Genomic DNA, 23,933 nt, shown 5'->3' with positions numbered 1-23,933 from the left:
TTGCACACGACAAAAGCAGTCACATCTTCAGACTCTACTTTTAATTCTAGCTCTCTTGCTATTTCCTCCACATCTGTAACTACTTCCTCTACTTAGAGGCCAATGTAGGGTTATTAACTGGCCTAATTTCAATATTGTTGTATCTCAGGGAATGGGGGGCGAGGGGGGCAATAACCAGTTCATGGAGCAGCCAGAACACACACAACATTTATGGATTAAGTTCACTGTCTTTTATGGGTGCAGTTCATGGTGCCTGAAAACAATCACCACAGTAAAACCAAAGATCACTGATCACAGATCATCATAACAAATACAATAATAATTAAAAGTTTGAAATATTAGGAGAATTATCAAAATGTGACAGACACATAGGAGATGAACACCCGAAAAAATAGTACCTATAGATTTGCTTAATGCAGGGTTGCCACACACCTTCAGTTTGAAAAAAAAAAAAAAAAGGCAATATCTATGAAGCACAATAAAATAACGTATGCCTAAACTCGTGTATTTAAGCATACCTAAACACAGAAAAAGTACAGTAAAAATGTGATTTTTTAATTATAATACAGTATTATAATCTTATGGGACCACTGCAGTCCCTCATTGACCAAAATTCGTTATGCAGGTTATGATTGCCTACTTTTTTATTTTAAAAAACTGACTACCTATGAAAGAAGGCACCTGGTTAATGTCTGTGAATATCAGTATATAATACATAGTAGTTATTCATAAAACATATACTACTATATACATTTTTATGACTTACATTTAATTATAAAATTCTATTACTCTTAATTTGTAGTAAATATTACTAAAGTGCTCCCATTTTACAAGAAGCAAGCCTATAGCACTAGTGCCATCCACCCTCTTGCTTTCACCAACAGAGTGACTGGAAGGCTGACTGAGGGATGCAGAGTCAGTGATTTCCAACTGTTGATCTGATGCTAACACAGGTGATTCTTACTATCTCTAGATGTACTATACGGTTCTCAAAACAAATATATTTAGAAAGAAAACCTAAATAAATAAATGAAGTCTTCAAAAAAAGAGAAAAGAAAAAGAAAGAAAACCAAGAACGGTTGGGATGGAGAAAAGACACAGAAGGCAGCCACAATCATAACGAGCAGCATCCAAGTTCAGGAGCTGTGACTGTTGGACAAACCATGCTACATATATATCAGCAGTTACTAGCTTATTTGGTTTCATACGTCACTGACAACTATCTTTCCTTTAGAGCACTTGGTCATAGTGCTTGATCCTTCAGAGCACTTGGTTACCTGCGTGCAGCAGTGAAGTACAACAGAACTCCAACCTGCCAAAGCACTTCAGGAATTCTGCTTAAGGACTGGTGCACTATGCTGTTTACCATTTATAGGAAATCCTTCTAAAAGACTACCTTGTCACCGTGGGAGAAACCCACAATCAACCCAAGTGAAAGTTTCTTGAATGTTGAGGATCTGTCTACAGCTGGGGCCAGCAAATGTTTTCTTAAAGGCCCAGACAAGAAATATTTTAGGCTCTGCACATTACAAGACTCCATAGGTGAAAGCAGCCATAGATGATATATAAACAAGTGCATCTGCCTGTGTTACAATAAAACTTCATTTTCAAAACTAGGCTGGTAGGACAGATTTGGCCCATGAGTCCTAGACTGTCAACTTCTGGTTTAGCCTATCATTAGATTAAAAAATACTTTTCCCCACGTTTGACAGTCAGAAATTCTCATGAAATGTTATTCATGCAATGAGAGGGGACCTTTGACAATTACACTTTGTTAGAGAAAAAGTATATGGCCCCCCAAAACTGCATCAACTTGGGTTCTACGAATTCAGCATCTGTGATTGGATACCTAGGACTAGATTGAGGTTTACCAAGGTATTTCTACACCACGTAGAAAAGAAGGGTTTGTTCCCTGTAATAACAGGGAACAAGAAGACTGATGTATAAACGTTCAACCAACTTAAGAAAATAAACTCACTTAAAGTACCACAGGAAATTCTGTTTACAAAGATTATTAACAAAAAATGAACAAAAACTGAATTTTAGCTGTTTATTAATGTATATCAGATTGAATCTTTACTTCAAAATCATTTATTAGCTTTATTTTATTTTTTTTGAAATGGAGTCTCGCACTGTCGCCTAGGCTGGCGCAATCTCGGCTCATTGCAACCTCTGCCTCCTGGGTTCAAGTGATTCTCCTGCCTCAGCCTCCTGAGTAGCCAGGATTATAGGCACCCAGTACTACGCCCAGCTAATTTTTTGGATTTTTAGTAGAGACGGGGTTTCACCATGTTGGCCAGGCTGGTCTCGAACGCCTGACCTCGTGTTTCACCTGAGTCAGTATCCCAAAGTAATGGGATTACAGGCATGAGCCACTGCACCCAGCCCGTTTATTAACTTTAATTACTATATGAGTAACATCAACAAAACAATATTTATAAATATTTACATAATTTCTACTTTTCTGTAATTCAGACCACCTAGCTTTCAAGTCAGGAAGCTGTTACTGAAACATGAGATATTCATTTATTCATTCATTTAAAAATATTTACTGAATGCTTATTAGCAATTAGGCACCGCATGGAAGCTGGAGATGTACAAATACAACAGAGACCCGCCATCACGGAATTCTCAGTCTGGAAAAGAAATCTCCTCAGAAAACAATTAATGTTAGCAAAACAATATTACTGTCAGATTAATTTAATATGAAAATTAATTATCAAGTTTTAAGAAATGTCAATAGTAGGCATTATATATCAAAATATTAATATCATTTTCATATACATCTCTTTTTCTCATTATTTGATTATATAGTTAAAAATTTGATATCATTGATTTCCAGGCATATAATAGAACAAAACAAAATGGTGTATGCTACAGTTAAGGTCAAGTTCCTAAAGATATTTAACAGAAGCCTGAAGCTGCAGAACAATATGTATAGCAGAACTCTCTTTATATGTTTAAAGACAGACCTTTTCTGAAGGAATGTTAACAGTGGGTCTGAAGACACGGCTGGCAGTTATCATCAGGGTGGGAACTTTTACTTGATAATTTTATTTTAAATGAAGAAGTATTACTTTTAAAATATTTTTTATTACTTTATAACAATCTTTTTAGAGACAGGGGTCTCACTACGTTGCGAAGGCTAGAGTGCAGTGGCACAATTATAGCCCACTGCAGCCTCGAACTCTTGGGCTCAAAGAATCCTCCCAACTCAGCTTCCCGAGTAGCTAGGACTTCAGGTACACGTGACCACACCTGACTGATTCATTTTTTATTTTTTGGAGAGACAGGATCTTGCTATGTTGCCCAAGCTGGTCCTGAACTCGTGGCCTCAAGTGATCCCCCCAACTTGGCTTCTCAAAGTTCTGGGATTACAGATGTGGGGCACTGTGCCTGGCCTTAAAATATAGGTTTTTTTTTTTTTTTTAGTGGTTAACATCTACAAAGACAAAAAATAAGTTCTCATTAGGAGGTACACAAAGAGAGAAGTAGAGGGAGTTATACTTAAATTTATCTTTTTTCACTTTGCAACCCAGGAATGTTTTTCCCTATCCTGACCTGATTCACAACAATTAACTTTTATTTTATTTTATTTTTGCAGGTGGAAAAGTTGAGGGAGGAAGAACACAGAAACCCAAACAATGTGTATGAACATGTTTGTGAGAAAGAGGCAGGGATCACCACGACTCAGTAGACTCTGTGGGCGCCCTCACGCCACATGCTGCAGGCAACCACAGCTAGGATCTTCCTTTTCCTTTCTCCCTCACCACTGGCACCCAGGACCACAAAATTCATTAAATAAATGTTTCTCACTGCTTGTGAACTTGTTTTCCTTTCGGGTAACCTGATGACAGGCTAGGTTCTTAGGCTTTAACAGCCCATGATGGGAATTTTTAACTCAAGCAATTATAAAATAAAAATGTACTGACGCTAAAGACACCTTTATAAACCTGTCACTTTAATCTTTCTTCATGACTTCTTGGTTTAATTAGGTAGCTATATAGTCACATAAAATTTCACTGGAAAGTTATATGCGTAGTAGTTGTTGGTCATGAGACAACTTCTAACACTGGACTTCTCATTTATTCTCAGACTAAAAATCTAAGTGATAGCAACATTTAACAAAACTTCTTGGAAGGTTTACAGATAATTTTCACTTTGTAAAGCACGTGCATGCTTTGTAAAGCTTTCTCATGCTTCAGTAAGTCAGAAGTAATGATGAGGGTACACATTTTCTTACTTAAAACTTAATACTGGGAACAAGAGAACTAGCACGTTGCTACAGTCCCATCAACAATTCTGAAAAGGCAACAAGCCAATGAAAACAAATACGGTTTTCCAAAAATACCTGATAATACTTCTAAATTAAGAGCTGGCTTCAAGGGAGTGGGGAATAAGGAGAGAGTTCTTAAAGGATATAAAATTACAGCTAGATAGACATTAAATTCTAGTGTTCTGGAGAGTGCTCTATAGTTCACCATATTATTATGTATTTTCCAATTAGCTAGAAAAGAGGTTTTTAAATGTTCCTAACACAAACATACAGTAAATGTCTGAGGTGACAGATATGCTAATCACTCTGATTTGATCACTACACATTCTTTCAAAACAATACTATGTACTCCATAAAAATGTTATGTGGCATTTTTTTAAAATCTTGTTAAAAAACTGATCAAATTCATTTTACAATACACTCTACAAGCATAGTAATTTCTGGATGTCTATTTAATGAAATGTAAAGAAAAAATACTGAATATCTAACTGGTTCAAAGTCAAAAAATAATATAGATTCTACAAATTGAGACTATTTGAGTAAGAATAATTTCCAAAAGCAATCATTAGTTTACTACTTATTCCTGTGCATTCATATAACAGATTCCTAATACTCAGGTTGAAAACATGCTTGATAAGACCTACTAATTAAAATGGTAAAACTGGAACACTGTTCAGTTTTGAATGTTAAAATTTAAAACCCTACAAACTCAAAATAAAATTTCAAAAAACTAAGGCTAGGTATACATTTCTTCATTTGCCACTCTGACATTCATAACAATTAGATACAGTTAGGAAATTTTTCAGTCTCTGTAGTACATACACCAAATATACATGCAACTTCTTGTTGTTCAAGTCTGAAATTCTCTTTTCAGTTAATATATTTACTGACCTCTTCTGGGACTCTCATGATTGAAAAGAATGCCATTCACTGCAAAGAGATTATACGCCTCACGGAAGTTCACCACAATCCAATAGGCATAGAGTTTTGCTGCCCCTGTTGGAATAAATTTTTTAAGCAATGAAGTTTGTTATAAAAGACAGTGATTTTCACCCATTTTAAACAGTAACAACTTGCCAAAATAATAACTTGTAATGCATCAAAATTCAAAAAAGTATCAAAAACCAAAGACAAAATAAAGGTTCTGATGCCCGTTAATCATGTTCACCAGGAAATATTTTAAGAATTTCTTACTTTTATAATGCCCACAATGCACTATGTGACAATCTAATTGATTGAATCTTTCTTAGATTTTATTCTCTCATTCTCTCTGTCTTTTAACTTTTGAGGAATTCGAATGGAATAAAATGGGGATCTTAACATTCCAAATGTTTGAAATTTTACCACTCAAGTCTTTCATTAATATTCCCTTTACAAATGTATTAGACATAATAGTCTTTTTTTTTTTTTAAGGTTTTGAGCTCAAGGAAACTTTCATGGAAAATAAACATGAAACCTTATCAGTATAATCTCAACAGTTTAGAAAAAGCATCACATTGGGTCTGATTTTCCATTTAAAGTGATCTGTATGGAAGGGTTGAATGAACATGGGTTGGTGAAGTGAGGCAGTAATTTCACCCCCAAGGTAATGGCAGCAAATACTTGTAGTTAGCAATGTATAAAGGTATGTGCTTCTCAACGAGTTCAGTCACTTTACCTTAATGTTAACCTCACACCCAAATGACTTCAGCCGTGAGACACGAACAGAATGAAAGAAAAAACACACACCTCCCACACCCACAGATAATGCCGCACATGCGCTCAGGTGTGCACACGCATTCTCACCATAGGGTGACCGGGGATAGAAAGGGGTGGTCTCCTTCTGGGGTATTTCCTGCACTTTCCCATAAAGTTCACTTGTTGAGGCTTGGTAGAACTTCACAGAGTTGATAAGGCCACAAGTCTTAACTGCATCTAGAAGTCGTAGAGTGCCAACTCCATCAACATCCGCAGTGTACTCAGCAAGGTCAAAGGAAATCTGGAAAAAGTAGGCGGCAACAGGGCTGTATTAATAGCTTCATAGCACAAAGGTGCTGTCAGTAGGGGCAAAGACTACAATTTCACACACTGTGAAATGTTGGTGAGAAATATTACTTTCTAACAGCACAATAAGAATGTGGATGTCATCTACATACAATATCAAAAGGCTAAAAATATCTTAATTGCTATTAATTACCTACGGTAATGTGAAGAACACTTCAACCGCCCTTCTACTGCTCCGAATTCAAGGCTAGAGTCCCTAGGGCATAGACTATTATAGGGCAAACCCTATTCCTCAGAATTATATGGAATGTTCCTTAAAAATTCAGTTTGAACCAACCTCTTGGGGGTAGGGACCTAGGAAATTTACATTTTTAATGAGCCTCAATTGATTTTTATGTACAGAGTAGTTTTGGAACACGTGCTTTAGAACACAGTTTAATTTAAAAAGGGTTGTTTTATTTTCTATTTTAAAGGTAAAATAATGAATTTGTAATCTATTACATGAATGTATAATCTTTTTTTAGTATGAGACACAGAGCATACAGCAAGATGCTAATGTATATATGAACTAACTTCTAAGAGAATGCTGAGGAATAATTCAATATTTTGCAGTTCTTTAGAGTACTTTTTTAAAATAAGTGTGACTGATAAGCTTTCTGAAATTGTTCTATTTACATATGATGAACAAAATAACCTAACATTAAATCCTCTAAAATCATAAGGCTCAAAATCTTTGTTACTGGTTTATTCAGAGGCTAATATAGCTGGGCACAGTGCAAACAGGCTTCCCTTGTCGCCTTGTGACTCCTCACCTGGAGAAACCCCTTTGAGGGATAAAGTCACTGGCCTTCGTTACTGCTGGGTCTTGCATGTGTGCCCTGGAGCAGAAGCTGTCCCCTGGTACATGCAAATGGTATTCAGGCAACCACTCACCAGGGACCCTATTTAGACCACTAAACTCATGTGATTTAGGCCTGTGAGTAAAGGTCATGTGGCTGCCAGGAAATCAAAAGAAAAACAGTATGTTTCATCCACAATCTTTCAAAAGGCAAGAAAGCAAATTTGGAAGCCTGTTATTTTTATTCTTTTCTAATAACAGTTTGTTAAGATATAATTCACACCCATAAAATTCACCCTTGTAGAAGATTATAATTCAGTGGTTTTTAGTATATTCACAGCAGTATATGCAATCAACACCATCTAAGCCCAGAACATTTTCATCACCCCAAAAAGAAATTCCGTACCTAGTACTCAGTACCTTAGTACCTAGTATCAGCAGCCACTCTCTGATCCCCAACTCCAACTCTGACCCGAACAGCCTCGTCACTATGTATTTGCCTACTGTGGATATTTCATACAAATGGAATCATACAATAGGTGGCTTTTAGTGACCGGCTTCTTTCGCTTACCATGTTTTCATTTTGGTTGAGTACATACCTACGAATGTAGTTGCTGGGTCATACAATAACACTATATTTAACATTTTGAAGAACTACCAGACCATTTTCCAAAATGGCTGCATCATTTCACATTCTCATCATCAATTAATAAGAGTTCCAATCTCTCCACATGTTACGTAGACTTGTTGTTGTCTTTTTTGTTATAACCATCCTAGTGGTGTGAAGTGGTATCCCAGTGTGGATTTTCTTTTTCCTAATAAATAATGTTCAGCATCTTTTCATATGCTTATCAGCCATTTGTATCTTGTCTTTGTACAAATGTGTATCTGAATCCTTTAGCCATTTTTAAATTGGGTCATTGGTTGAGTTGTAAAAGTTTTTTCACACACACACACACACACACACACACATATATATTCTGAATACAAGTCCCTTATCAAATCTATGACTTGCAATCTTTATTTATTTATTTATTTTGTTGAGACGGAGTCTTGCTCTGTCGCCCAGGCTGGAGTGCAGTGGCCAGATCTCGGCTTGTCACAAGCTCCGCCTCCCGGGTTCACACCATTCTCCTGCCTCAGCCTCTCGAGTAGCTGGAACTACAGGCGTCCACCACCACGCCTGGCTAATTTTTTGTATTTTTAGTAAAGACAGGGTTTCACCGTGTTAGCCAGGATGGTCTCGATCTGCTGACCTAGTGATCCGCCTGCCTCAGTCTCCCAAAGTGCTGGGATTACAGGCGTGAGCCACCGTGCCTGGCCTTGACTTGCAATCTTTCCTCCCATTATGATGGTTGTCTTTTTACTTTTTTTTTTTTAATGGAGTCTCGCTCTGTCGCCAGGCTGGAGTGCAATGGCACAATCTCAGCTCACTGCAACCTCCGCCTCCAGGATTCAAGTGATTATCCTGCCTCAGCCTCCTGAGTAGCTCAGATTACAGCTGTGCACCACCATGGCTGGCTAATTTTTGTATTCTTAGTAGAGACACGGTTTCACCATGCTGGCTAGGCTGGTCTTGATCTCCTGACCTCGTGGTCCACTCACCTTGGCCTCCCACTCCCAAAGTGCTGGGATTACAGAGCCACCATGCCTGGCCTACTTCCTTTTTTTTTTTTTTTGAGATGGAGTCTCGCTCTGTTGCCCAGGCTAGAGTGTAGTGGCGCAATCTCGGCTCACTGCAAGCTCCACCTCCCAGGTTCACACCATTCTCCTGACTCAGCCTCGCAAGTAGCTGGGACTTCAGGCGCTTGCCCCCGTGCCTGGCTAATTTTTTGTATTTTTAGTAGAGACGGGGTTTCACTGTAGTCTCGATCTCCTGACCTCGTGATCCGCCCGCCTCGGCCTCCCAAAGTGCTGGGATTACAGGCGTGAGTCACCGCACCCCTGTCTCCCACCCCCCCCCTTTTTTTTTTTTTGAAAGACAGGGTCTCATTATGCTGTCCAGGCTGGAGTACAGTGGCTATTCATGGGCATAATCATAGCAAACTACAGCCTCAAACCCTGCTTCAGTGATCCTCCTACCTCAGCCTCTTGCTGAATAGCTGGGAATACAGGCCTGTGGTAGAGTGCTGGGCTAACGTCTTTTCACTTTCTTACTGGTGTCTTATGAAGCACAGAAGTCCCATTTATCTACTTTTTATTTTGTTGTGTGTGCTTTCAATGTTATATCTAAGAACACTTTACTTAAACCAAGATCATGAAGATTTACTCCTAATGTTATATTCCAAGAGTTTTATAGTTTTGTCTCATGCATTTAATTCTATGATCCATTTTGAGTTAAATTTTGTGTATGGTTAGGGGTCCAACTGCATTTTCTGCAGATGGATATCTAGTTGTCCCAGCACCATTTGTTGAAAAGGTCGGTTTTTCCCTGTTGAATGGTTTTTGCACTGGGTCATTCTGTTATCAGGAAAAGCCACGGCCTTATTTTGGGAAACAGTGTATTGAGAAGGCCTTGGGAGAGGGGGTGTCAGGGCTCTGGGACCACTGGCAGTGGTCACTGAACAGATCACTCAGCCACTTCTGCTAGCCGTAGTTTCCTCACCACATCAGTGCCACAACTGTAATTTATATGACACTTTACAATTCAAAAGTGCTTTTGTTCGAGCTTTGTAACAATCCTAGGAGAAATAGAAACTAGGTCCTGAGGTTCAGAAAGATGGAGTTGCTACAAGTCACACTGCCTAGGAGCAGCAGAACCAGGACTCCAAGCAAGTCCCTGGGTGATGCTCACCACAAAAGCTGAATTCAGCCACCCCCTCTGTGAGGGCCTCATAAAAGCCAGAGGCTCTGAGGAGAAACCCGTGCACACACAGACACACAAAACTGCCCACGCTTTCCAGAGATATGTGGATTGCAGATTAAGAAACCTTAAACTAGATCTTCCTGAATATCTTCTCTGACACCAAGTGTCTGTACTCAAAATATTTTTAGGTGTAAGTTCTTATCCAATGGTATTTGCACTCCTTTTCAAGGGACCAGTCAAATTTGAACAATAATGAGAATGTTGTGAGTTTTTTCTCTTTCCTTGACTAGGTTTTCATTTATATACATGCTGCCTGAACAGCTCCGAGAAGGAATAGCTAGGATTTTTTAAGTACTCAGTACCAGACACATGCATATCATCCTAGGCATTTTGCGAGTATATATTATTTAATCCTAAGAACAGGTAAGTATTTACACTGACACAGAGAAGCTACAGCAAGTGGTGGCACCATATGTTGTATTCGTGGTGAATGTTCTATACATTGACTAGATTACACACGTATATGTTACATTCACAGTGAACCACATGTCCTAGCATAAGCACCTTAACCATTTCGTGGTGAATGTTCTATACACTGAATAGATTAAACACGGATATGTTACATTCACAGTGAACCACACGTCCTAGCATAAGCATCTTAACCATTAGAACATAGAATAAGGAAACTGTACAACCTGAAAGTTTTCACTTATGCCAGGGAATCCAGTTTAGATAACTAACAGGTCATTATTCAGAGCACACACCTCATGGAAAAGAATTAAGCACTGTTAGACTAAAGATAGTAAATAAGATAGGAGAGTATGGGGGGAAGGATTGTTGCATGTTTGCAGATTTTGAGGTAACTCCAGAGAGAATTAAGCTCATGTGTTTGATATTCAACATGCTACAGGATAAGATTAGCTGATAAAATTTAACTGATTATGAAGTGTTTTATAATATAAAGTAACAAATTAAGTGGTTTCCTTGAAAAAGAAAATCTGAACAGTATGTTGTGACTGATCAACTCCTAAAGCTTACAAGTGTTGGCCAGGCACAGTGGCTCACACCTGTAGTCCAACACTTTGGGAGGCTGAGGCCAGAGGACCAGTTGAGCCCTGGAGATCAAGACCAGTCTGGGCAACACAGAAAGGTCCTGTGTCTACAAAAAAAATTGAAAGTAAAAAAAATTAGCCGGCCGTGGCGGCACACACCAGTGGTCCCAGCTACTCAAGAGGCTGAAGCAGAAGAATTACTTGAACTCAGGAGGTTGGGGTTGCAGTGAGCCATGATCATGACACTGCACTCCAATCTAGGCAACAGAGCAAGACTCTGTCTCAAAATGAAACGCAGGTTAAAAAAAAAAAAGAAAAGAAAAGAAAGAAAGATTTCTTCAGTCTCCCGAGTGGCTGGGACTACAGGTGGCCGCCATCACGCCTGGCTAATTTTTTTTTGTATTTTTAGTAGAGACGGGACTTCACTGTGTTAGCCAGATGGTCTCGATCTGCTGACCTCATGATCCACCTGCCTCGGCCTCCCAAAGTGCTAGGATTACAGGCATGAGCCACTGTGCTCAGCCAAAGAAAGATTATTTTTAAGTAAAACTAAAGGTTAGGAGTGTGATTCTGAAACACATGAAAACATGGAAGGTCCAGAGAGCTACAGTCCACAGGTCAAATCTGACCTACCATCTGCTTCTGTAATTAAGTTTTATAGGGCGCAGCCCTAATAAACACTCATTTGTTTACAGGTTTCCTATGCTTGTTTCCACACTATGACAGCAGACTTGAATAGCTGCAACACAGGTATTTCCCATGAAGCCAAAAATATTTACTCTCTGGACCTTTACAGAAGAAGCTTCCAAACCCCCGAAACTAAACCACAGTTATAACTGGGAGCCAAAATGAGTAGGGTTTTGGTTGTGGTTGTTTTTTATCATTATCTTTTTCTCTATCTTCTCAGTACTATGGGATGATGATGAAGTATATTTCCAATCACAAAGAGAGTTGCATTTTCAGAGGCATGCAGACCAAGTTAACAGTAAAAATCTTCTTTCACCTAATAAGGAGAACAAAAAATCAGACTGATAAAAAAACAAGCCTACAAAATACTGCCCAAACTCACTTTCTTGAAATATTTTCTTCAGTGGGCTCCCATATCCCCATATTCTTCCAGTTTTTTTCCACTCGACTGGCATCAATTCTCCAGGCTGTTGTGCCAGTGCCTGCCAGTCTACCAGGTCCCCTGCACCCCGACTCCAGCCTTGGGCTCAGTGCTGAGGTTTTTCTACCCCAACCCACCCTCCAGCTGTGTCATCATTCAGTCTGGGCTCTCAATTCACCATCTGTCCAAATGGGCCCAAAGGCCCACCTCCAGGGCACCTCTTGGAGCAGCAGCCTCTCATATGTTCCTGTCCACTTGCTGTACCTAATGGCATGTCACACTGAGATGGCCCCAAAGAGGGCTCCTGAAGCTGTCTCCAAAGCTCTTCTTTCCCATGGCCCCTCCCTCTGTGTAAATAGCACCCATTCCAAACAAAACCTAGGAATCTTCCCTAACACTTCCTTCCCTGCGCAGCTTACTGAAATCTAACCAGTTCCCACCACTTAGCCCACACCTTAATTTAGTCTGGCATCACCTTTCATGGGAACCACTGCAAGAACCTCTGACTAGTTCAATTTCAGTCCTTCCCCACCTGGCACCCTAGTACTTGACCTCATAACCTACCACACTCATCCCCCACTACAATGATGCAGCCTCTTCGGCCACCCTGTGGTCCTACTCTGGTGTCAGCTGGTCCTGCCTGGAGCCTTCATGCTGCTGACCCCTCTGTATGCTGTGCCCCTCACCACTTCCCTGCCTCCCTCTCCAAAAACATCCCATGCTTGCCATTCTATGCTTATCCACTCCTCTCTTTATCTTGCTTCATTTCACCTTAATTTTAAACTTTTATTTTATCTGTTTACTTATTTATGATCTATCTCCCCCATTAAAATGTAAGCTCCATGAGAGCTGGGTTTCATCGTGTTCTCTGCAGTGTCTCCCATGCCTGAAGCATGGCTTGGCACAGTATTTGCTAAGTGAATGAAGACAGTGTGTAAACTAATGAGAAATCTAAACGTCAAATACACATACATCAAAATAAAAACACAAAAGCCAGTAGGAAAGAAAATGTGCTATCAGAATAAAACAAATTTGATAATTTAATATCACTGAAATAAAAGGTAAAATTTCAAAGGGCAAGATAGATAAAACTCCATATAAATTTCAAAGCTTTAGCATAACAACAACAATAGTTTTAACAGTTACACTATATAAAGAGTCAGAATTCAGAGTGCAGAAGAAGAATCTTAGACATAATTGAAGTGCAGGTGGCAGGAGATAGTTACTAAAATATCCAAAGACACAGTGATGGGATATTCATTCATAAGGCGCAGTCAGGGCAGTCTCAGAGGCGAGTAGTAAAGCCGGAGAAATGACAGAAAAATTTAAAGTCATAGGAAACAGGAAATTTAAGTTCAAATATAAATTACTCTTATCAACATTCAAAGATATAAACAGATATCCAAAGAATTGTCCACATTTATTTATGAGTGGTAAATCATAGCCTTTCTTAAAGCAAACAGAAAATTAGAATGAGTCCTTTAAATGGGCTGAAAGGGATAAGATATAGATGCTGAAAGTTCACATGTCAATTCTGTAGTCTACAACATGGAATGTAAATCCCAGGTGCTTTTAAAGCCACATCAGGGAAGACTTGAGTTCACTGTGCTAGGCCTCACAGCAAATAAAACAAATGATAACACTCATTCCAGGATCACTGAAATCCTTTTACCTCTCCAAACTCATTATAACTAAATGTTAATTTTTTAACTATGTGAAATTGAACAGAGATGAAAGAGGGTATTCTAACCAAGTAGGACAAGATAAATGCCACTATTAACACACAATATTTTGACCAGTCATAATAGTGACAAACTATTACTTATATTAGATGACTACAAGAGAAAATAGACTGTGTCTGATTAGTGGAGTGGTTGTCATGTGTTGGTAACTATGGCGCTCACAACTTTACATATTTAAAGTGACCACCGACACTGAATCCTTGAGGTCAGAAATGTCACATATTGTGACTCTTTTCCCAAGAAGCACAGCAAGTAACGTTCCAGCTTCTGAAGTCAGGATCTGGGATGATCATGAGAGACTGCTGATCAGGCACCATTCTGGAGCTCTCTGCAAGGCCCACTCCCAACTTAGGGGGTTTATACTGTTCCAGCCCCTCCCCTTGGTGCTGAGTCTCTCATAATGGACTAGCTCTCTTCCTCAAACGGCAGTCTGGGAAGTAAATTTCGGGTTCAGAGACAGAGAGGCAGCTATAGTCATCAGGAGTCTAGTGTGAGTGGTTTGCCAGGTCTGCCCCACTGTGGCTCCCTCGTATTTCCCCCTCACATACCGTACTCTTACATCAAAATATTAATACAATTAAAGAGCACACATTTTTAAAATTCTGAAATCTACTGAAAGCAAAAGCTAGAGTAAATGAAAAAGACAACAAACAGCCGCTACCCCACTAGTCTGTAAACTCTACAGGCGTAGGGCCCTTAACTATTTCTATTCACCATTAAATCCCCAAGAATTGCACAGAGGTAAAAAGATATCTGTAATTTTAAAATAGAAAGCCACGTGAAGAGAAGTTTCATTTATTTATAAGAAATTAGATGAAATATATATTTAAGTATCCTGTAAATGTTAATAGAACTATTATCTTCTGAAGTGTAAATGAATTAAGAGAAAGTATTTGAATAACAATTTTAGTAAGGAAACACATTTCAAACACAGCAGAAGAGAAGTCCAAAACAAATTAATGAGTAAGGCTGAACACTTTTCAGGCTTTTTAGCTGAAACAAGAAGAATATATGTAGGACTGTGAAGATAGGCAAAATGGCTTGTAACATAAGTTGTTTGCCTCTTCAGACCCGTATGGTTCAGCGGGGCGGCCTCTTAAGTTCCAAGCGATTTGTCCTTCCTAGTTTGATTTCCTGCCGTCTCAGGGTCTTGGTGTTTGCCCCTTCCCTCTACTCAGAACATTTTTTCCAGGGTTCACGCCTCCCTTCCTTCAGCCAAGAGGATTCCCGGACCTGGCCATCTCTACTTTCACCTCATCCTCCCCAGCATGCTTCACTTCGGAGAACTCAGTCCATTGGACTCTAAGTACAGAGAAACCATCTTCATTGGTTTAGTGAGCTTGTAAGCTTCATGAGGTTCAGGGCTCTGCTCATTTTTTCTCATTGCTCCTACCACTTAGAAGAATACCTGCCCCATGGAAAGTACTCAGGAAATATTACTTGAATGAATAAGACAGTATTTGGTCTGAAGCTTAGGCATATAATTCCCCAATGATTTCAGTACACAATTAAGAATGGAACAAACTTTATATATGGAGCAAATTCCATTTAAAAAATCTCAATGAATGAGCCAAAGTTTCCTGACTACAAATGTGGTGTCGGAAAAAGAGATTTGTCTGCAAAAGAACTAAATGTGGTAAAAGATAACCAGAGAACAGGAAATCTTTTCCTCTAACATTTGATTTCACAGACACAAGAGGAGGCTCATGATACCAGTGAGCTGGAAATGCATAAGACCACACAAGCAGCTGCACTGTTTACTGCTTCTCTGTAAGTGAAAGTTATTAATCAAGGACAGCAACAATAAAACATTGCTTTCCATCATGGATCAGTTTTTCCCAGTTAGCAGCTCAGCAGAACTGACATTTATTTAGCAGCTGGGGCCAGATGCAAATCTTTCCCCCTCTGCCGCCCCGGCTCCAAAGCTGGACAGGAATTAGGCAGTTGTGGACCTAGAAGCATTGCAGCTCAGTGGGCAGGGAAGGAATCGAGAGAAGGTGCACCCTACCATGAGCAGGCCACAGGTTCTGATTCCAGGAAATCCAAAGGTGAAAGAGACAGGGCCTTGCCTTGCCCTCCTGTAGCCTGCCTTATGGGTGTCGATTAGACAGGGTTTGAAGAGGCTACAAAAGGGAGGCTACAAAAGGGAGGCCACCGGGATTAAGAAAGGCATCCTGAGATGGTGACAAAGTATGGGAGTGGGAGGATAGAGATCCAAAGGAGGGACAGATGACATGGACAGATCAAAGTAGGGTCCATGGGCACAAGGAGGGGAATACCACACACTGGGACCTGTCAGGGAGGTGGGAGGAAGGAGAGCGTCAGGATAAATAGCTAATCCATGCAGGGCTTAATACCTAGGTGATGGATTGATGGGTGCAGCCAATCACCACGGCACATGTTTACCTATGTAACATAATGCACGTCCTGCAATGTATCCCAGAACTTAAATTAAAAAGAAATAGTAGGGTCCACGGGGGTGGAGAGGTGACGAGACATTCTAATGGGGGCGGGGATCATCAGCATGAGCAAAAGGAGAGACAAATGCACTGGCAATGTCTGGGGAACAGAGTGCTATATTGATGTGATGTAAGTAGAAGCTATTCTGGAGCAAATTATATACGCCAGTCTACAGTGTGTTCAGTGGGCACTGGGGAGCTGGCAATGGCTCCGGAGCAGAGGACACCATCACTTTATCTGGCCCTTTCACCAGTGCTACACTCCAGTGCTACACTCCAGTGCTACACACCAGTGCTACACTCCAGTGCTACACTCCAGTGCTACACTCCCAACCGTTCTACTTGCCTCCAGCCCAGCCCTATAGTTCGGAAACTTTTCTTCCTCACACTCATAATCCCAATTTTGTACGATTTTTCCTTATTCTTTTGCAATTCTATTTTTCTTCAAAAATGTTTATAATTACAATTTGGAACAATATACAGGGTTGTTACTCCACCAGAGTGACAAATGCTAACCAGACTAAACAAATGTGACATCTTGGTTTGCCTTTGTATGCAGAAGGCATATGAAGGTATAGTTCCCTTAGAGTTCTGAAATGCTCAAAGTAGACTAAGGGCTCTCATAGGGAATCAGAACACTGATGACACAGGACAAGGTAACAATCCCCAAATGCACCCTGCTCCCGGTGACTCTGATGAAAGGCAAGGCTGCACACACTGCTTCTGTCCGTCCACTCTCCACACTGTCAGGGCCATGACTTTCCGTCTCTCACCACTACTGCTTAGCACACAGGAGGGCTGGAAAATATTTGTTGAAATAATGGTATCGATTTTTGTCATGTGTTTACATTTTAGCCACAGAGGCGAATTGGAGCTCTCAAAAGTCAGAGTAGAAAGCATACGCGGGACTCTGTTCTCACAACACCCTCCAGTTCTTGGCTTTTTCTAAGGACTCAGCTGCTGCTCTGGAAGGCCGACCACGCTTTAACAACCTCACCAAATCTGTCAGCTCTTCTGACTTACTAACTCCAAAATGCAGAACAGTTGCCCCACTAACATTCCTTGAGTTTGAGAACCTTCATTTCTAAAACATTGGTTCTGCGCCCCCCACCCTGACTTCAGTTATAACTCCTTGGTCACAATTCTCTGCCACTTCCACATCCTCTGAGAACCTCTGGTCCTATTCCTGAAAGCCTCTCATTCTTTTTCAGCTAAACAATACATTACATAATTTTAAAATAAATGCTAATTTGTTTTAATTAGTTAAATTATTTAAAACAAATATTAAACTAAGTCTCCTGGCTTTTTATTTTTAGAAAATCTTAATTTAAAAATACTTTGAGACTCCAACTATCAGAAATTAGCCATATTAGATGTTTTTTCTCTGTCATTTTACAGTTTATCAGTTGCTGATAAATACAGAAAAACCTGTCATGATTTCTGTACAAGAAAATGTCACCAGAAGTAACTACCCAGGTTTTTCTAGAGAAAAACTCACAGAGATTCTTTACAGATAAACAGAAATAACAAATCAACTTACCTAATGGAATTTATTATAGCAGGAATACTTAACTAAGAATTCACAGGGTCCATGGACAAAACTCAGGAGAGCACACAGATTTGGCTTAAAAAATTAAAAAATGCGTGTCTTCATTTTCACTCAATTCTATCTGAAATTTGGAATTCCCTTCTATTTTGAATGTAAGCCAACAATCCTCAGTAATAATAGTGCTTGCGACCTTTCCACCAACAGAGACAGTAGCCATTTCAACACTACCATACAGTCACTGCAGATGACTGGAGGCATCACTTGTGCCCATCACTGCTTTGAAGTTCCAATGTTTACCAGGCCCACGGCCAGGTCTTGTGCTATAATGTGTTATGGCACATTATTATATCACAAACTTGGTTTTTAGGTATATTAACAGATTAAGAGTCAGTTTCCTTGGCAATTCTATGCATTTGGTTTATACCTCTAAAACATTATTCTGAGAATATCCATAGACTTCATCAGATTGCTGAAGGGGTCCATGGAATAAGAAAGGTTAAAACATCTCCTGTAAATCAAGTGGTAGTGACAAAATTTCAGTATTTTAGAATGTGCTTAAAAAAGAAAAGTCACGAAATCTCTCTCACCACCTATATCCAGCCGGATGAATAAGCTCTCGTCAGCCATTTTGAAATCTGCACGTATGTCACCTAAAAGCATTATTGTTACATAACCAATTGCTCAGTGGTTTGGGTCATTCAATAGGTTCCTGATCTCAATGACAAAGCTCCAAAAGTACATAAATACACTAAGGCATTAACATGACAGTAGAGTTGTACATGTAATCAAAAATCAAACAATGAAATTAGCTTTCAAATGCATTTTGTAATGTTTATAACTGTAATCTGAGTTATTCTGATCATATACATACTAACATGAGTTAGCATCCCCCAAGCTCTCTGTTGGCAGAGAGTGATAGCACAGGAATGAATAAAGGGACTGATTACATGAAGGGTATTTAGCCAATGACCTGTACCCCTAGGGATTAAAAACCCGGGGAATAAAAATCAGGGGATTAAAAATATTTGTTGGAAGATAATCAAGAGATAAATAGAAGATTTAATGTTTGCTGCCAGTTACCACCCAGATTATAGTAATTTGGGGACAAATAATGAAAAGTCACTTCAGCTACATATAAAGAGACTGAAACACAGTAAACATCATACAATCTTCATTATTATATTATTATAAAGTTTTACTTTCCTTTTATGAATACTATAATTACATTTAGAATAGTCACTACTATAACATTGAAATAGGAAGAGAGCAGTAACACTGGCATCTAAATAGCTAATAATTCTTTCGTTAATAGATAAAATGACAGAACAACAACAAAAAAAGAGAACTCACTGAAATGTTTCAATGACTGAGATGCCACAACATGGCCTGTGGTTACAACAACGTAAGTCTCCACTATCCACACGCGAGAGTTCATTTCAGACAAGAAGCAGAGCTAAGGTTTCCAGGCAGAACAAATAACTCAGTTGGGAGCCTTCAATCCCACTGGCAAGTGGGATTGTATATCCCACTTGTATATCCAAGTCTTTGTAAGTCACAAAACAAGAGAGGCCAATGCAACATCATATTGTGCAGATAATAAGCTGTCTTCCCTCCTTCCTCACCTCGATTTCTCTTGACCTCTCTCCTCCAAAAATAGCAGATAGTAAATTAATTTTAGAAGGAATATTTAAAAAAATCTAAGCTATGAGAGAAATGTAAAAGAGCCTTTTTAAAATAAGTAAGCCCTCATGAGAGACCTACATGTTTCACTAGAAATATTGTATTGAAAGATTTGAAAAGAAGGAGCAGAAGCTCCAAACCCACAAGAACCGTGTGATATACTGGCAAGCAAAAGATGGAAAATGGGAAAAGATGCCTTTAACAAAATGGAATGAAGCTAAAATAATGCTCAAGAAAGAACAGAGTGGGGTTCAAGGACATACATGCAAAATAAATAAGAAGAGCAAGCAGATACAGAGAGAAGGATGCTAGGGAAGCAGGCACAGGAGGGATGCAGAGGCCCAGGAAAGGAACAGTCACATGTTTTCTCTCTACTTGCTGTGTAAGACACAAGGCAGGTTCCAAGTCTCAAACTGCTGTTAGAGACAGGTAGGTAGGAACACTGCTAAATATCAAGGAGTCTCTAGATCTAACAGACAAACTAAAGTGTCGACCAATTGCTAAGAACGACGCATTCAAGAAGTCAGGAGTGATACTGTAGAACTATATGCACTATGATGACAATGCCAACAGATTACTAATGCCCATAAAAAGGTAACCAATGGGCCGGACACAGTGGCTCACGCCTGTAATCCCAGCACTTTGGGAGGCCGAGGTGGGCGGATCACTTGAGGTCAGGAGTTCGAGACCAGCCTGGCCAACATGGTGAAACCCCGTCTCTACAAAAAAAAAAAAAAAAAAAAAAAAAAAAAAAAGGGAAAAATACGGCACACAAACTATAATTGCCAGGATATTGTTAGATATCATTTTCGTAGTGAAAAATCTAGCAAAGTCTATGGCAGCACACCAAATCAAGATAATCAAAGATAATCCCATGGGCAAAAAGTGAAGTGGCTTTGTGAGAGTCAATACCGCTTCACTATTTTTGCAAAATTATTTAAGGGATAAATAAGCATATGAGCAAGGAAGAATGAGGGGGAAACCCATGGATATAATTCACCTAGACTGTCATAGGCCATGACAAATACTATAACAAAGTGCATTTCAGAAAGTAGTAACATTGACTCTGAGACTGGGAGAATGTTCCAGCTTCCAGTCACCAACAGCAGGCTCTGCTGCATCTCCAGCACCTCCCACCCCACTATAATCAGGAACCTTCGGGCAGAAAACTAAAAGTAGGAATAAAACATACAAGCTGAAAAAGCAAAATATACAAAGTAGATCCTGTCAATGACCAGTTTAGAGATTATTCTTACTTAATGTTTTAAAAACAATCTAGGAAAGGGAATACACTATGAAAATCTCCTAAGGCTCTACTGTTTTTCCAGAAAAGTAGAAAGTCACATTAGGAATAGGAAACTGCAAGATCTCTTGGGGCTACCTAAGGGACTTGAAAAACAGGAAGAAAATTCAAATTGGACCATTTGAAGACAATGCATTTCAAGCAGAAGGGGAACAAATAAAACTGTACCCACAGTCTCAGAGTGCTGAATATCCGAAGTTTCCTAAAGACACCAGGCTTTGGTTTGACACTAAAAAGCCAAGAAAATGTAGTCCTGACAAAGAATAAGCAGAGCAGAAAGTAGAGTCCCTCTGTAGAAGCCTGAGGTTCTTGCACCCCAGGAGGCTGTGAAGTCCTGATAACCACACTTTGAAATGGTCACCTGGAACTCGAAAAATATCTACACAACTCAAAAAAAAACACTGTTCCACGAAACAGAGCAGCTAGTATACGAAGAATGTTACCAAAAAAATTAGACTTCTTTGGCTTGTGAACTCTAGGTCAGGAAGTAGTACAATGATTTAGTCTTTGTAAAATAGTAACGAATATGGATAGAGATGATATATCAGCCCATTATGAGTCCAGAAGACCTGAATGAGTGTATACCCTTTGTTTAAGTCTGATTACATTAATAGAAAAGAAGGTTGTCTTCAACTGACCAATATTTGAAGAACAATATGCTTATTCTGCTTCATTTGGAGAAGCCCATTCTCTTGAGAAGCAAATCATGCATACATAAAACCATGAATTTTACAGGTAAATTTAACAACAGGAACTACCTCTGTCTTGTTCACCAGTATGTGCCTAAACCAGTGCCTGGCACTTAATAGGAACACAGCAATGTTTCTTGAGGGAATGAATGCATAAGAGCAGGGTGTTCCAATACCACCCAATACGGCAGAGATCCTCAGAGAACAGTGTTTCCAAAAGGCTTCTTCTTCTCTAGATGCCTTTTTCTAAATTCCATGTTTAAGTTTCTAATGGAGAATAATTTCAATAATAACAATGATGTAACAAACCTAATATAAGCATATGATTAGGCAATTCAGCAAGATATATTATTCCCTAAGAGGAAAAAATTAATGATAATAGTATACTGTTATTAATACTTCTGGTATTAATGTTTAGTAGTATTAAACTTTACTTTAAAACTAACATCTTTCTAATAGCAACAAAAGGTATTCACCACATACTTTCCAAAATGGAAAAACATGAATGCTGTGTTTTCAACTTTTTCATATTTAAACTGTTATGCAATGCAATATTTAGATTTTATGGGAAAATGCACCCCACACTGAACAGGATATATGTCTTATTTTCTTTTGAATATTGCTCATGATTATTTTACAGCAATGCAGGTCAATGTCTGTTTCCTTGGGATCTGCGGGCTGATGAGAAACAAGCAAAGCAACTGAAGACAAGAGGCTGGAAGAGAATGATGCCTGTACCTATGGCACTGTAGGAAAGCAGAGGAACTGATAAACAGAAATTAGGTCAAAGTACAGGGGAAAAAAATCACTATCCAAGTTGGAGTTCAGCAAAAGAATCACAAAGCAGAGGAAGAAAATTACTAATTTGCTACGACAAGTAATTCCACTGGGTAAGTGAAAAGATGCTTGTGTATGTGTGAATGATGAATGAGAAACAAGAAGAAATTGACATTGAAAGTTATTCATGACAATTAACTAAAAATCCATATTTTGCCAGTAACCAACAGGCAAAGAAATCAGCCTCTCTAAGCCTCAGTTTCTTCCTCCTAAATACCATACCCTGACTCTTCTATGGAATTCAGGATGCCACACAAGTATCTAGCAAACATAAATTTGAAGATCCGAAGAAACAAAGAAAACCAACACTCAATGTTCAATTCAAAATAGCCAGTGAGGAGAGTGGCCAATCAGAAGCAGCTACAGTCCATGGCATTCATGGAGAGGAGTGAAAGGGTGAGTGAATACAGCACCCTCAACTGAAACATCTACGTTCTCGCATTGGAACAGATTGGGAAACCAACTCAACCCATGGAAAACGCAGAAAAGCAGGGTGGGGCAGTGGCCCACCTGGGAGCATCATGGAGCCGAGGGAACCCCCACTCCCAGCCAAGGGAAGCGATGAGTGATTGTGTGACCCTGGGAAAACATGCTTCTCCCACAGATCTTTGCAACTCACGGATCAGGAGATCCCCTTGTGAGCCTATGCTACCTGGGCCTTGGGTCTGACACACAGAGCTGTGTGGAGTCCCACACAGACCCAGAAGCTTTACATAGTCAAGTCCCCAGGATCCCCAGCAAATATGTCTATAGCTAAGGCAAGGCGGGAGGTCCGCACATACCCTAGGAGAGGGGCTGAATCCAGGGAACCAAGCAGCATCATTCTGCGGGCCCCACTTCCACTGCACCTCACAAGGTAAGACCTACTGTCTTGGAATCCCAGCTGGCCACCAGCAACAGAGCGGAGCTTGCCTGAGACCAGACGGAGCCCATGGAGAGAGGGGCAGGCTGCCACCGGGGTGGCCAGACAACTCGGCTATTCCAACCTGCGGGCTTTGGAGAGTCCAAAGGGTCCCAACGAGGTAGAACCACAGCAGCTCTGCCAGATAATGGCCAGACTGCTACTTTAGGCAGAACATCAATCCACTCCTCCTCACTGGGCAGGACCTACCTGGTGGGCCCTCCAGCCATGCCCAAGGGCACGTATTAGGGACAGAGCTCTGATGTCTCCCTGGGACGAGTGCCTGGAAGAGGAAAGCGCCACCACCTGGGTTGGTTGGACAACTCAGCCATTCCAGCCTGCCAGCTTTGGAGAGTCCAAGCCAACTGGGGCAGAGGGGGTTCCCCACCATGACAGCTGTTTTGTAGAGGTGTGGCCAGACTGCTTCTTTAAGCAGCACTCCATTACACTCCTCCTTGTGGGGTGGGTCCTACCAGCTGGGGCCTCCAGCCACTCCCTCCCACCCCATGTTCTATGGGGTCTAAAGAGCTCTAATTTCACCCTGGGACAGAGTGCCTGAGTGGTAAGGCAGGTCATCACCTTGCCGATTTGGGCTTCTCAGCCAGTCCAGCCTGTGGGCCATGGAGAGCCCAAACCAATCAGGGGCTGATGAGATCCCCAACACAGCATAGCTGCTCTACCAAAAAGCAGCCAGATTTTTTTTTTAAGTG

At 40.1% G+C, this 23,933-nt stretch overlaps 1 protein-coding gene across 4 annotated transcripts in view; it reads right to left on the bottom strand.

Moving 5' to 3' along the window:
* GMDS (GDP-mannose 4,6-dehydratase) overlaps positions 1–23,933 on the bottom strand; it is a 628,423-nt gene that overhangs the window by 340,740 nt on the left and 263,750 nt on the right. For all 4 annotated transcript variants that reach the window (XM_023221057.3, XM_023221059.3, XM_023221058.3 and 1 more), the window contains exons 5-6: positions 6,062–6,254; positions 5,168–5,272 (exon numbers count right to left, since the gene is read on the bottom strand). In XM_023221057.3, coding sequence (XP_023076825.1) covers positions 5,168–5,272; positions 6,062–6,254 — 298 coding nt within the window. The remainder of the gene's footprint in view (positions 1–5,167; positions 5,273–6,061; positions 6,255–23,933) is intronic.

Source organism: Piliocolobus tephrosceles, chromosome 5, assembly GCF_002776525.5.
Source record: "Piliocolobus tephrosceles isolate RC106 chromosome 5, ASM277652v3, whole genome shotgun sequence".
In the NCBI taxonomy this organism is placed as follows: domain Eukaryota; kingdom Metazoa; phylum Chordata; class Mammalia; order Primates; family Cercopithecidae; genus Piliocolobus; species Piliocolobus tephrosceles.
This window is presented reverse-complemented; position numbering and strand designations above follow the sequence as displayed.